At 39.8% G+C, this 15,686-nt stretch overlaps 3 protein-coding genes and 1 non-coding gene across 7 annotated transcripts; 1 reads left to right on the plus strand and 3 right to left on the minus strand.

Annotated features, from left to right (window-relative positions):
* Positions 1-258: 258 nt before the first annotated feature.
* On the minus strand, positions 259-362 carry LOC125468361. The gene has a single exon (XR_007250759.1). It is a non-coding gene; the product is annotated as a U6 spliceosomal RNA (small nuclear RNA).
* Positions 363-1,956: 1,594 nt separating this feature from the next.
* Positions 1,957-3,470, plus strand: LOC103966039 (pentatricopeptide repeat-containing protein At2g42920, chloroplastic). The gene is given in 4 exon segments (XM_009379161.3): positions 1,957-2,257; positions 2,260-2,319; positions 2,322-2,419; positions 2,421-3,470. Coding segments are annotated over 4 exon segments (1,509 nt in total).
* Positions 3,471-3,561: 91 nt separating this feature from the next.
* On the minus strand, positions 3,562-4,563 carry LOC103966031 (AT-hook motif nuclear-localized protein 16). Its single transcript, XM_009379147.3, has one exon. It carries the CDS (start codon positions 4,557-4,559, stop codon positions 3,822-3,824), a length of 738 nt encoding a protein of 245 aa, XP_009377422.2. The 5' UTR covers positions 4,560-4,563; the 3' UTR covers positions 3,562-3,821.
* Positions 4,564-4,965: 402 nt separating this feature from the next.
* Positions 4,966-11,395, minus strand: LOC103966021. Of its 4 annotated transcripts, none has more exons than XM_048563914.1 (10): positions 11,039-11,394; positions 10,321-10,364; positions 9,809-9,926; positions 9,583-9,694; positions 8,498-9,123; positions 7,368-7,605; positions 7,032-7,287; positions 6,233-6,361; positions 5,647-6,090; positions 4,966-5,487 (listed from the first exon to the last, which is right to left on the minus strand). In XM_048563914.1, the coding sequence occupies exons 1-10, from the start codon at positions 11,214-11,216 to the stop codon at positions 5,224-5,226; spliced, it is 2,409 nt and encodes an 802-aa protein (XP_048419871.1). In that variant the 5' UTR covers positions 11,217-11,394; the 3' UTR covers positions 4,966-5,223. The 4 variants fall into 4 exon arrangements, with proteins under 4 accessions (XP_048419871.1, XP_009377414.2, XP_048419870.1 ...); XM_009379139.3 differs by having other exon boundaries at positions 7,368-7,674; XM_048563913.1 differs by having other exon boundaries at positions 6,233-6,358; positions 7,029-7,287; positions 7,368-7,674.
* Positions 11,396-15,686: the final 4,291 nt, after the last annotated feature.

The following is a 15,686-nucleotide window of genomic DNA, read 5'->3' on the forward strand; positions in this document are numbered from 1 at the left end:
GTGCACGTATTACAAATTTCAGTTATGAAAATAAAATCTTTGAAACAAAAACGAAGAAAGATTAAAGAGAAACTTGTCACTTAAGTAGTTGCATTCAACCTGTTAGGCTAATGTGTTCATCCTTTTGGGCTCAGGCTCAAACTTTTGGAACAATTTCTCGATTTATGTGTGACATCTTTGTATAAGAACCATGCTAATTTTCCATTTATCGTTTCAATGTTATTTGGTTAGGCAAGTGTGTTCCTTTGGCACTCAAGCTCAACTTTTGAAACAATCGATTTATGCCAAACATCTTTTGTATAACAACCATGCTAATCTTCTCTATATTGTTCCAATTTTATCGAATGTCCCTCAAAAGGGACAGACCTTACTGTTGGTCACATTTATATAAAGTATAAACTCTTCTGGACTGTTAGAGCTAGTCGATGTCGGAGTAGCGTGTCTTTCCTTTTAGTGCTTTCACTATATGCGGGCCTTTCTCTTCAATTCAATTGCAAGCCCAAAGAATGCTCGAGCATAAAGGTGCACAATTTCGAATCCAAGTCTTGTTTAATTATGATGATCATAGCGCTAATTAATTAATATGAACTGAATAAAAATAAATAACACGGGATTTGTAGTTCAAGTCGTTAAGTACATTCACTTTTTATGTAGGATCTTATGATTGATTTATCTATTCACAATGTAAATATTTATGTTAAAAATTAAAAGTGACAATAAAATGTTATAATTCACCGCTTCAACCATATAACACCACCATGCAATAAGTTCACATGAATGCCATTGAAATTGATATAGTATGTGATCATGCAACCAATGAACTATTCACTTTACATATAAAAAAAAGGAAAAAAAAAATTTAAAAACAAAAATAAAACCCCATTAAAATTGTATGAACAAAGTGAGTTGAATTGGTGAAATAAGTCCTCAAAGTGGAGGGTCTAAAATCCTATCCTATGGCTTGCACTTATGACCAATTGAACTCGAAATCTACCCATGTGGATTATTAATTAATCCAAAGTTTGCTTTGTGCTTTTGTTCCAAGTAAAGGCAGTTCTTGATTGTTACTCCCATAATCCCCCATTAGTATTCGGTGGTGGGAATGTCTTGATTGAGAATATAGAGTATAAAACTATTGGAGGCTAAGATCTTATTAGTCTTTAATTATAGCTATAAGCAACCTATGATAAGTATGTCTATCGATAAAACTTGTATTTTTGTGCCTAAATCTTTGAGAATTCCTAATTCCTTGCACAAGGGTCAAGCTTTACCATACTGCTAGGTCATGCTATCGATTTAAAGCCACACTTGCAAGGAATAATAGTGTGGTGATGTGTGTGTACCACATTTATTCGTCCCACTTCCATCATGAAGATGCGACTCATTTAAACCAAATAAATTCATGATTTTTTTTAACAAAGTAGAAGCTGGACGTCGTTAGTTTAAATTCACTTTCCAAGTGATATAAGAAATAAATGTTTTTTTTATTAGACAAGTTAGACAAATGTTTATGTTGATGCACTGTCTAAGCAAGACAATTTGTTGATAAATCAATTTTCTAAATTCACAATTCGGACAATATAAGCATATTATGTTGCCTTATGGTACAAGTAGTTTTATTATGTAGTCCCTTACGTGGATTTTAACAGTACTCATGTGAGGAGCTGGTCGACCAGCCAAGCACAAAATACGGAAGATTGGCCCATAAATCAAATCCATGGTAGAAATTTGGGGTATGATCACAAGTTCCAAGCCCTCAAAGTTCAAGTAGCATTTCCAACGGTCCAAAATTATTATAACTTCTAAAGCAACAAAACAGATGGGCTGTTGGATGAAATTTTATAAGTCTGGATCACTTGATCCGGTAGCTTGGTGGATCTCTTCTCATATTCCCCACAAGAGGATTAGATATCATACAATACAACTTAGAAACAAAAAACAAGAGCAACAAGAAATATGACACCATGTTGTTGCTCTTTCACTTCTTCAACCTCCATATCCAAATTCATCTCAGAAAGTCCACACCTCTCCATGCTAGAAAACCAATGCACCTCCATGAAAGACCTTCAAAAGATCCACGCCCACCTCCTCAAAACTGGCCTGGCCAACGACACCATCGCCGCCAGCCGTGTATTGGCCCCTTCTGCCTCCCCACCTGGAGACATCAACTACGCCTATATGGTTTTCAGACACATCAAAGAACCAAACCCCTTCATTTGGAACACCATCATTAGAGGCTTCTCCGAAAGCCAAAACCCAAAACTGCAATCTCTCTTTTCACTGAAATGCTGGTGGCTTCAGAAACTGAGCCTCAGAGATTAGTTACCCTTCAGTTTTCAAGGCTTACGCACAAGATGGTCTAGCGAAAAATGGAGCTCAGCTTCATGGAAGAGTTACAAAATCTGGCCTCGAAAGACATTAAGTTTATACGAAACACGATCATACACATGTATGCAAATTGTGGGTTTTTGAGTGAAGCAAGAGAACTGTTGGATGAGGACTTGGAATGTGACAATGTTGCATGGAACTCTATGGTCATGGACCCTTCCAAATGTGGTGAAGTGAGTGAATCCAAGAGGCTGTTTGATAAAACGCCTTCGAGGAATTTGGTTTCTTGGAATTCGATGATTAGTGGATCTGTTAGGAATGGGAAGTATGCAGAGGCATTGGATCTTTTCGGCGAAATGCAGGAGAGGATTAGGCCTAGTGAGTTTACAATGGTGAGCTTGTTGAATGCTTCAGCTCAGCTGGGAGCAATTGGACAAGGGGAGTGGATTATTGAACACATAAAGAAAAATGGGATTGAAACTAATGGAATTGTTGTCACAGCGATTATAAACATGTACTGCAAATGTGGGAGCATCGAAAAGTCTATTCATGTTTTTTATGCAGCCCCCAAAAAAAGGTTGTCCTGTTGGAACACCATGATCATGGGTCTAGCGGTAAATGGTTGTGAGGAAGAAGCGATTGAGCTGTTCTCGAGGCTTGAGTCTTCGAAATTTATACCAGATGGTGTCAGTTTTCTTGGCGTCGTAACAGCATACTATAGTTCCATGGTTAATGTGTTAGGCAGGGCGGGACTTCTTGAAGATGCAGAAGAGATTATAGATAACATGCCGGTAAAAGCAGACGCCATTATTTGGGGGTCATTGCTCTCGTCTTGTAGGAAGCACAAAAACATTAAGATGGCAAAACAAGCAGCAAAGCGTGTGATTGAATTGGATCCAAATGACAGCTGCGGTTATGTGCTTATGTCGAATATCTATGCTGCTTCCAGCCAATTTCACGAAGCAATAAAGGAAAGGCTTTCGACGAAGGAGCAGTAGATAGAGAAAGAACCAGGATGTAGTTTGATCGAAGTGGACAGGGAGGTTCTTGAGTTTATAGCCAGTGGAAGACTGCATCAAAAAGCGCGAGAGATCTATTCTTTGCTGGATGAGTTGGGGTTTATGATGCTGGAAATGGGGTAGGTTACGATAATTTAGCTTCAAATTACCATTCGGGAAATCAGTGTGCGTGCTAAACTGAATTTGTGTACAAACTGAAGGCATAGAACAGAAGTGAAGTAGATTAACTGTATTTTATATAGCTGCCCTTGCAATGGTTACATGATTTATATACTTAATGTAGGTTACATGAAAAGAAAAACCAAGAAGTAATAAGGGAATTCGAAACTCTTTCGATAAAGCTTAATGCTACTGGAGAGATGACACATCTGGAGAATATTAATCACCACTTACTAATACAGACATTGATTTCTTGCAACTCAAGTTTTTGACATGGTTAGGCCGGATGCCCAGGATTACACCTCAGGAGGGACATTACCAATTAGTGATCAGGTTCTGAGGAAGTCCATATAAATCCGAGACGTCCAGGTGGTGGTGGCGGCCATTTTGGTACTGCTGATTTTGCAAAGCCACAGCAACTTCATCTTCATCCAGTGGCAGGCGATCAAAAGTGGCGTTCATGAAGGAAGCAGCCATGATCACGACAGGCCCTGAAGCAATGAGTGCACCAACCACACCCCCACCCACAACCTGCCCCTGCGCCCCTGCAAGATAGATGGTTAGGCCTGTGATGCCAGGAGGGGCTGGAGGGGGCAGGATTGACCCGAGCAATGAGAGTATTTCAAACCGGCCATGGAGGGTCACAATAGCGCCGGAGGAAGCTGGTTGTCGCAGTGTAACATTGGTCACACAGCCACTTCCACTCAGTATGCAAATGCCCCTCTGCTTCCTCCTTGCAAAGTGGGTTAAACTCTCACTCACATCACAGCCAGAACTTACCTCCATAGCATGAGCTCGAAGTGCATTAGCGCTGTCACGAGTGACTATGATGGGCGGCTTCGGCTTGTTCTTCGAACCCGCTGGCCTCCCACGTGGCCGGCGAAGAGTCTCCCCCTCAGAAACCAGTGTCACTGCCTTAGGCAGCTTGGGTGCTGTAAGCATTGCATCATTCCCAGGCTTGTGGTGACTGTTACTTTTATCGGCGTCTTGGCTCCGATCAATTACAGTTTTGGACACAACGGATGGAACCACCAGATCTGAACCGCCCGCCATTAGCAAACCCGTTTAAGCATGCACTCTTTGCAGTCACAAGAGATTCACCATAAGATGTGTTCAGAAAGCATGATTAAATAGCAACATTTCTACCAATAGTTTTATGCAGCAAACCAGAAAGAATGATCCAGAATTAGGAGGTGATTAAGTGATACCAACCACAAAATTAATCACTAATAATATCAAAACTGCAATATCACTCTCACTGCCTACCTCCCAACTGACTTTTCCCTTCATGTCAATTGCCTTCTCCAACAGTTACATGTATTATACTAAATTACTCACAAACCATACACAAATCAGTTATTTGAGCACACAAGCTACCAACTCAGACATTACATATGCTCCAAGGTAGAGCGAGAATTCCACTGAACCTTAAACTATCGAATCAGAAGGCTTTCTTCACTAGTAGAAACAAAACTTGCCGACTACCCCATTGAATTTAGAGATCATGCCCCAACGTAGTTTCCTACGATACAACGTTGAGACATAAGGAAGAAAACGATAACTTCCCCGTTTAGAGTATGTACAATTGGACAGCCACACAGAACCGCCGTAGATTCTGAACTATAGTGACCCTAATTTTGGCAACTCCAAACTCACTACAAGCCCATGTCAAAAAGCAAAAAATGAAAAAAGAGAATGAGAAAGGGGAAACTTTCTATTAGTAGGTCCGCTGCCAAATCTGGTGCAGCTGCTGAGGTGACAGGTCTTGGAATCCTCCTAAGCCTAAATCATTGAGGCGTTGTCGCTGATGTTCTTGTGTTACGTCCTTTTGGGAAAAATAGAAATCGGGGTGTCCCCGATAATTCTGCAACTTGGTGGGCAGCTGTCCAGCCCGCCCTTGTCGATATCCTGCATGCTGTTGATTATGCCCAAGTAAGTTATTAAATGCACTGTCTGGAACGGAAGGCAATGTTCTTGAACTCTGGAATCCACAGAAATGACAGCCAATCATCAGATCAGTAACCGAAACAGTGAATATCAAATCAGAAGTCATGCTGAACTACTGCTCTGAAGCAAACTACAAGCAATAATATGCACAAACAATAATTGCGCCGAAATACTTCTATGTTTCAATGTCTACCTGATAAAGAGCGGCTAAATGGTTTCCATCTTTATACTGAGGGAGGAATACATCACCATAGTCGGGTATGCTGCCAGGAGTGGCAGATGCATTATGCAATAAACTCCCGTGAGTGTTATTAGAGGCCCCAAAACTTACATGACCAGTGACAGCAGCAGCAGCAGCAGATGTAGGCAATCTGCTTACTGAGGCTCCACTATACTGTGGGAAGTTGTATTCCATGCTAGCCCCTGACTGATGGAATGCACTACCATCTACATACTCTTGCTGCAAATTTGGTGGCACAGGCGAGTAGTTCTGAACCTGAGGCATGGAAGGTTTATAGACCATACTGTTTGCTAACTGTTCGTAAGAAAGGGTAGGCTGAGCGTATGAAGGGGATGTATGACACTGAGGAAGCACAGAACATGCCTCAGACAAAGGTACGGTGCCTGGTCTCAGAGCCTGTATGATTTAATGCCACGATATCAGCAATGCCTTATTTCATTTACTCCAAAAAAATTAATAACAATATTTTGCATGTGGACCTCAAATTCAAGAACAGGGGTTTAATGCACTGAACGATGTGCGGTCGCCCATCACTTACGTCAGACGTGGAAATTGTTGGGTTGGTTACAGAAGAAACTGCACTGCTATATCTTGAAGGCACAGGTCGCTTTACCAAAAACTGTTGGAATGACTCCAATAGGTCACTTCGTACAGAATCTGAATACAGCTGGAAAAAAAATTTCAAGAGGGAGAGAGCGAGAGAGAACAGCAAGAATACAAGGTTATCAGCTCACATGCGTAATCACAATGTTCAAAACCCTGAAAGAAAATACAAATTTGACAAGAAGATTGGCGACACCAAGGAAGAAGGCAAAAGAGAGATCGGATAATAGATCATCATGAAGGATAGAGAACAGATCTATCAGGGATTAGCTATACACTGGAAATGCTCTTTCTTAAGAACACACTCAGATTTAACTAGGAATTCCATCAAAGGAGTGGGCATATCAGCACAGCAGTTACAAGTAGGGATTGCTACACAAACAGACGACATACATATTCTCCAACATGATTTTTCTTTATGCGTACGCGCATGAAAATGCTTAGAAAAACCACAGTACCATGAAAAGTGGTATAAATTCATTAAGCCAACTCCATGAGCACAAAATCATTGAAGTTAAGATATACAGATCATCATTCCATAGCATAGAAACAAGTCTTGGTCCAATACTAAATCAATTAGAATCATCACCATTTAGCAAACATTTAAATGTAAAAATGTGGCACTCATGTTAGCCATCCCAATGCATACAAGTAACTACTCAAAAAATTCAAACAATACTACTTATAAGTTGAGCATAAAAGAATGCAGAAAGTTAAGAAAATATAACTCTTACCATATCATTTTTAGGTACATTTCTGAATTCGGGATCTGCCTTTGCAAAAGGCAATCCAGAAGTTGCTTTTTCAATCTTCTCAGAATTAAAATTATGTAGAGATGAGGTAGTAATGTCTTTATATCCACGGGTTGCTTCAAGGATATCCTGTTTTATTGGTTCTCGCTGTAAAGGTACAGGCAAATCATAACCTATGGCTGCTCTTCTAGTATCATATAAGGATCCACGAAGTTCGTCTTGATTATACCCTGAATTTCTGAACAGGGAAAAAAATCCAAAAGATTAAGTGACATTACAACTAATATGATAGATTTGAACTAAGTGAAAGAGTCATGCCTTGTATCCAAGCGAGCGGCTGAGAAAACATCTACTCCTGCAGAAGATCCTCCCAAGTCATTTTTCAAGGAATTAGATGGCTTGCTCGATAATGCAGAACTTTGAGCCAGTCTAAAGGTGCCAAAACTCAAATGTGAACAATCGGCAGCCAATTCTTGCAAATTATTTGGAAGGACTACTGCGCAATTATCTTGATCATCATCCTTTCTTAGATTCAGTTGTTGCATTCTCACAGTAGCTGATGCCACAGCAACATCATTAGAGACAGAATGATTTGGATATGACGTATTTGAATCAATACCGGTTCCTGGAATTACACATAAGCAATGACAAGAAAGACAAGAAGAAAAGGTAGCATAAACTTCTTCCTCGACATTGACAATAATAAGATTTCACAAGAAGGTAAGTTTGCAACCTTTCACCGCCAGAACAACCACAAACCCTTCATCAAAGACATTGCAGTTTCATAAACAAAATCCAAACTTCAGCACCACTGTTTTTGGTTTCAAATACCACTTTGAGGTTGAGGACAAGGGTGGAAGATAACATCAACAACTCCACCAATCTAGACCCAAATAGGGTTAGATAGAGAAAGTACAAGGACTCTAATGAAACAAATTATTTCGCAAAAAAAGTCAATTGGCTACTCAAGCACATTGACTCTTCTCAAGCAACTTCGTCTATTATTACCAATTTTAGTGAAGGTTAAAGGACAAAGTGCTAGGAGCATTACCATGCAAAAAAAATTATCAGTGTGTCAACAAATAAAAGTGCAGATAAACTTATGCTTATACAAGTCACAAAACTTTCAAAACATAGAAAAGAACAAAATGTGAAATTGTAAATGCAACCAAAGAAGGTTAAAATGACAAAAATGAGACACAGAAATGTAGAGACATGTTTCATTCAGCCGAAGATGATAGATCTAACAATTCAAACCACCATGGATGTAAATCATGCCACCAACCTAAAAACAACCATGATGTTTTATATGTTATCCATTACAACACAATGATCTGGATTGATATAGATACTAGCATCACGAATGTCATTAGCAACGATCTATCATATCATATCTGGAATAGAGAAAACAATCATCCCAAATTCATATATAACACAAAAATAATTACCTTCTCCATTCTCATATGCAGACCTATGAGATTTGTAGGAACTAGAATTGGAAGACAAATCATCAACACAATATGATTTTCCACCGGAAGCATCCGCCATCTTCTGTCTACTGGAAGCAAAAGCATAAGCATTGCAATCTGAGCTAACACTTTCGCTACTAATATTCCCCTCTGATTCTTGGACCTTATGTGACTGGTAATCCCTTGGCACGTTGGATTCATTGATATAAAACTTAGATTGATTTGCATTTAAAGCTGATGACCTATTTGCAGCTGTTGGCTGCTCAATCACATGCCATTCATCATGGAAATCATTCTGTCCAGCACTATCGCCAGTTTTATGTAACATCTCTGACACACGAGGATTATGAGAATGCATATATTGGTGCATCTTTGTTTGGGAAGATTCCACGTGGCTATTACATGAATATGTTGAAAATGCATCCTGATGTGAAGATGTATCAGATGAAATATGTGAGCCCATGCTAGGTTTTCTACCCATCTTAACAATGTCGGCCAGTGAAAGATTCCCCAAGCTGGTTCCATAAGTAGATTGATTTCCCGCAGAAGGTTGTAGAGATGCAGAGACTGCATCACCTGGCCTTATGGAAGTACTAAAAGATTCACTGCAGCAGATATTGAACAATGATTTGCACGAGTAATAAAAGACATAAAAGACCATCTGACTACTCTTACTAACTGTTTCTGCTTCTAGTTCTTTAATCAGTTACTTTAATAATAGAAGGGTATGATGATATTAATAAAGCAATAAAAGAAAACAACGAAACCTGCCCTGTTCAAACCACTGAACTAAACAACTTGATGGAAAAAAAGAAAACGCCCCACTCTCTCCCTTCACCTTCCCCTCCCCCTCTCCTATCCTTTCACATTTCTCCATCTTTGCTTTATTCACTAATATTCTAATACCCACCCCTTGTACATGCATAGTTATGGAAGTAAACTATCCTGAATCAACCAATGAAAAATTGCTTGAGTTAACATATGGCTCATGCATGATGTCACCCCTCCACAGCTAATCTTATATAAGAAAACAGATGACACTAGAACTTCAGTTTAAAACTTACTGCTGAGATGAAGGTTGCTGGCTTGTGGTTCCTCCTGTAAAGTGAGAAGCTGAAGTATGAGGTGAAGGAGCAACAAACCCATTCTGTCCCTTATATGCTGCTTTACCAAGCTCTAACAAAAGGAACACAAGCAGTTCACAAATTAAAAACATGCGATACTGATATGCACAACAATGCTACTCATACAATTACAAGACAGTGACTTTACACAATGAGATCAATATACCATTGGAACTAGTTTGAGTTGATCCACACCATCCACCAGTACGCTCGCTAATACCTCTAGCACCACAATTTGAACCTGCATTGTGAACTCGCGACTTGGTGTCCTGTGTCTCCTTTATCTGGGATTTTTAAAATGACATGACATAACAAAATAAAATATAAAGATACAGGAAAAGGAACAAATGATGTAACAACGGAAAAGGAGGGAGTCCTTATTCATCATTCCAATCACAATTTGAAATGCATACTAGAGAGTCAGACGGAAAGGAAGCATAAACTGAAATTTTCAATCATGTAAAAATAGGAACAGTAAAGATTCTCCTGAAACACAGTTACCCAAAAACTATTTTTTATGAAATTTAACAACATTGGAATTAACCTTAAAAAAATTCCAGTGTTCCTAACACCAACACAGTTAGCTTCACGCACAAGAAAAGTGGAAGAAAAATTATTATTGGAGAACGAATTAAAAGCTACACATTTGCAAGGGTGGGTGCATTTTTGCAAGGGTACCTCTTTCCTTCTTTCACGTTTGCTCCTGACTTCATGAAAAGTATCTACACATTTGCAGAATACTAAATCAATGACGACTTTAAAGATCATTAGATAGCGGAAGAAAATTCCGTCGATTAGATATAACTTAAACTCAATTGAAAGTGCAATGCATAGTAAAATTTCTGTCCTTTATACAAAAATTGATATTTTATATCATCTCTAACCTAAAAAACTCGAATACAAGCATTAGGATTTAAATATTTCAAAATCCTTTGTATTTCTACATATCAGCACTCTTAGAAATCGGCAAGTAATAAGAAAATTAGAATTTCCTAATGCATTGCTTGGATGGAGAAAATATACACCGAAACTTCTACAACTGAACAAGAAAACAATACCATTACATATATTAGCTTGAAATTTTGATTAAAAATCAAAATAAGGAAGGTCAGTATATTCCAGGCAAACCCAAATTTTGCTCTGAAAAATCAAATCTTCTAAATTTTCCCGGCAACAAAAAATCAAGCTTCTAATTATTCCGGCAATAAACCCAAATTATCACGACGTTGAAAACTCTTTACTTTCTTATCTTCTCCTATGGTTTCTCAGCATCCAAACAAAAAATTACTAAATAACGATTAAATCTTTCATTCTTTTCCCAAAATCAAAGCATCCAAATATAATATTTAATTTAAATACGACTGAAAAATAAAAAGGTGGTGGCGCTGTAGAAAACCTAAAGAGAGCAGGCGCTGAACCGCGTCGCTCGGGTCCATATTGCACTCTTTAAGAACCGAGTAGATCTCAGGCTCCGGACAGTTAACAATCTCCTTCAGGCTCTGTATAATCTTCCTCGTCGTCGGCGGAAACTGCGCCGCCGCTACCCCCACTCCATTCTTCGTCTCGCTCCCCATCCCTCTCTCCCCTTTCTCTCTCCTAAAAAATATAATCGGAGAAAAAAAATTCCCAGAAAAAATAAAACTTTCTTTGCGGCTAGAGATTTTCCGATCAGCCAAACAGAAATCCAAAACCCTCAGTCTCTCACTGCTCTCGCTCTCTCTCTCTCTCTCTCTCAAAACGTCATTACAAAATCCTCTCTCTCACACGTTTGGCTTTTATATACGCCACCCCGGTTTTTTCTTTTCTGGGTGGACTTATTTAGAAGAAGTGGTAAGTTGGTGACAGCAAGGGGAGATGCTAAACTTCTTGGCTGTAAGGGTTTTGTTGTGACGGTCCCTTCGTTTTAATCCAGGCAATAAACTTAGTTTACAAGAGGTAAAATAAATATTTCTACTCACAGTACTCGAACAATGATGATGTTCATCATTATATTTATCACTGTTAAATGAGAAATTTTTTTAAATTTAGATAGTTGATAAATAATGTAATAAGTATCAACCCGTTAAATGACTAAATTTTAAAATTTGTAAAGTTCTCAGCGAAAATGCAAAATAAAAGAACAAAACACCAATTGCAATTGGCAGAGTTTGCAAGGTGGTGGTGGTTGGTGTAATTGCATGGTGTGCGGCAAGCCAAGAGGACGCAGAGTTGAATACTATCATGCAACTTCACTGCAGATGCGTCCACGTGCCCATGTCAACCGCTTCCCATGCCATGCCAATATATATGCCGTGCCTCCCTCACTCCCTCCTCAATATTTCTGCCGCTTCTCTTGAACTCTTTCAAGTTTCAACACCCCGCTCTCACTCGCTGCTGCGAAATTTCATCACACTTGTCTCTCACCGTGTACGAATAAGATTGTAATCCATGCAGTAAGATTTATTGGAAGAATAAGCCGTCCTACAGCCGTCCTACTTTGTCCTACTTACACACTAGCCGTCCTACAGCCGTCCTACCTTGTCCTACCTACACACTAGCCGTCCTATAGTCGTCAAGCCGTCCTACAGCCGTCCTAGCTTGTCCTACCTACACACTTGTATCATGTATATAAATTCTTGTAATCTTGTAGAGAAACATAATGAGAAAAAGCATTCTCTTCCATATTTTCCACATGGTATCAGAGCCGGAACCTTAACCGGCCTGACTCCATTGTTGTCCCTTCTCTTCTTCTGCACATTCGTTTCCATAATGGCAGAAGATAATCTTTTTGGCTCAGAAGCTGAAAGCTTCACAGCTCCTCGCCCTAGTTTTCCAGAAGCTGAAGTCAACCCAAACCAACGTTTGTGTTCTGTGTTGTTAAATGAGTTTAACTATCTTCCATGGTCCAGATCAATATCTCTTGCCCTTGGAGGAAGGTCCAAACTTGGATTCGTCAATGGAAGTATTGAAGCACCTGACGTCGCATCGCCAGAGTATGAAGCATGGCTGTGCAAAGACCAGCTGGTCATGTCGTGGCTCCTCAACTCCATGGATCCTAAGCTGTCTGAAATTTTCAGTTTTTCAGAATCCTCTAGTGCTCTTTGGAAGGCAGTCAAGGACATGTATGGAAATCAAAACAATGCTGCTCGAGTGTTCCAGCTTAAGAGGAATCTCGCAAGTCTTCAACAAGGTGATAAATCCTTTGTTCATCATCTCGGTTGCATGAAAAACATGTGAAACAAACTAGATATGTATCGACCACACACTATCGATGCTGCTGTACTGTTTAAAAGGTCCGAGGAAGACAAAATCTTTCATTTGCTTGCAAGTTTGGGTTCTGAATATGAAGATCTTAGAAGCCATATTCTAATGAATCCCGAAGTTCCATCATTTGCAAGTGTTTGCACTACTATCCAGCGAGAAGAAGTTCGCAGAAAGGTCATGAATGTTGACGTAAAACCTAGTGTGTCTGAGGCTAGAGCTTTTGTGACAAATCACAAGTCATTTGGAGATAAAGTATACAAGGGAAAAAGGCTAGATCTGAAGTGTCTACATTGTAATAATGTTGGACATCTAATAGATCGATGCTGGATATTGCACCCTGAGTTGAAGCCAAGGTTTGAGAACAAGCCTTTAAGAGATCATAAGGGCTTACACGCTAGACCACATACAAACAAGTACCATCCTGCTGCTGCTACATCCATCGGTGGGTCGATGAACTTTACAGCCAATCCGGCTGACTTGTTGAATGAGTTCTCAACCTACCTTCAAACCAGAAAAGGAAGCACAGGTGAAACGTCGATTGGGGAAAGTCAAACTGCTCTTCTTGGACAGTTTGCAGGGTTCTTAGCTGAATCTGGTCATGTACCTCAAGGAGACATTTCAGGTATCATGTGTGCTCTTTCAACTACTCTGAATGTTAGTCACTCTCATGATTTTTGGATTATAGACTCAGGTGCCACAGATCACATGACAAATCAATATTCAAAGCTATACGATTTTGAAAGCTACACTAAACCATCACTAGTTTCTGTAGCAAATGGTAGAGGTGTGCCAGTTCTAGGTAGAGGGAAAGTTAAACTGATCTCAGAAACTATTGAGTCCACAGCGTTATATGTTCCATCTTTTCCTTTTCAATTATTGTCCGTAGGAAGGATTACAAACTCTCTAAACTGTCGTGCAATTTTTCCCCCCACAATGTTGTTTTTCAGGATCTAGCCACCAAGAAGCTGATTGGTGAAGGTCACTACCTAAATGGGCTGTACTATTTTTCAGAGGACCTCAATGTTCCAAAGGGGTTCCAAGTCAGCTCAAACCTAGAACATCGGTTGTGGCATCAACGCCTAGCACATCCCTCAGAATCTGTGTTGTCTACGTTGTTCCCTAGTTTATGCAAATCCTCCCTTGTATGTGAAATTTGTCATTTGTCAAAATCTACTAGACTCCCATTCAATTCTTCCATGTCTAGGACTAGCAAGTTTTTTGAGATGGTGCACTCCGATGTTTGGGGACCTGCACCTCTAGAGTCTTTTGATGGTTATAGGTACTACGTTATCTTTGTTGATGATTTCTCAAGAGCCACTTGGTTGTACCTCCTAAAATTCAAAAGTAAAGTTATAGATGCTTTCAAGGACTTTCATAATCTTGTCATGAACCATTTTTCGTCCCAAATCCACATACTAAGGTCTGATAATGGCACTGAATATACATCCAAAAATATGACTAACTATTTGAGCACCCATGGAATTATACATCAAACAAGTTGTGTAGGTACTCCTCAGCAAAATGGAATTGCCGAAAGGAAGAATAGGGACCTACTTGAAAAAACCAGGGCGCTAATGTTGCAAATGAATGTGCCTAAGAGGTTTTGGTCTCAAGGAGTTCTTGCAGCCACCTACCTTATCAACAGACTGCCTAGTCGTGTTCTGGATACAAAATCACCATCTGAGGTTATGCAAAACAAAAAAAATTAATCTTTCCCATCTGAGAATCTTTGGATGTAACTGTTATGTTCATATTCAATCCCATCACCGAGACAAGCTTGATCCCAAAGCTGTCAAGTGTGTTTTCATGGGATACTCCTCCACTCAAAAAGGGTACAAATGCTACAATCCGTGCTCCAGGAAGATGTTTGTCTCAAGAGATGTACGGTTTGATGAAAACCAACCATATTTCAACAAATCATCAGATCAAAATCGTCAGGGGGAGCACTTCCTAGATCTCTTCCCATTGCCAAATCCAGTCGAACCAAGTGACTGTGTCTATTCACTACCTCACAACCGGGACTCTCATGCAACCCTTAATGACAACCTGCTTATTGGAGATGACACTGAAGCCTCAGAAGCACAAGTAGTTCCCCATGACCATAACACAACATCTATACAAGAAAGTGGAGCTGAACCTATTGTGATCCGAGCTCAACCCCGCAGGAATCCGACTCGAGATTGACATCCACCATCAAGGCTGCAAGACTATAAAACTTACCATGCAAGGTACCCTATTCACAAGTTTGTAAATTACTCCAAAGTCTCTTACTCTCATGCAGCTTTCCTCAGTAAACTGTCCTATGAAAGTGAACCAAGGAACTTTCAAGAAGCCAATCATCAAGGTGTGTGGAGGCTAGCCATGGAAGAAGAACTCAAGGCCTTGAATGAAAATAAAACCTGGAGTGTAGTTCAACTTCCCAAAGGCAAGAAGGTGGTAGGCAGTCGGTGGGTCTATAAAATCAAGTTTAATTTTGATGGCTCAATTGAACGACACAAGGCAAGATTGGTGGCTCGCGGTTTTACTCAAATTTTTGGAGTGGACTATAAGGAGACATTTGCTCCCGTGGCTAAGATGAGCACAATAAGGGTTTTGTTATCTGTTGCAGTGAACCATGAATGGCCATTGTACCAAATGGATGTAAAAAATGCTTTTTTACATGGAGACCTCGAAGAGGAAGTCTACATGCAACTACCCCCGGGTCATCCACAAGCACAGAATTCAGGTATGGCTTGCAAGCTTCATAAGTCAATCTATGGCTTGAAACAATCTCCTCGTGCCTGGTATGCCAAACTGAGCTC

This window comes from the organism of the source record quoted next, unplaced genomic scaffold, assembly GCF_019419815.1.
Source record: "Pyrus x bretschneideri cultivar Hongxiangsu unplaced genomic scaffold, Pyrus_bretschneideri_v1 Contig37, whole genome shotgun sequence".
Taxonomy (NCBI): Eukaryota; Viridiplantae; Streptophyta; class Magnoliopsida; order Rosales; family Rosaceae; genus Pyrus; species Pyrus x bretschneideri.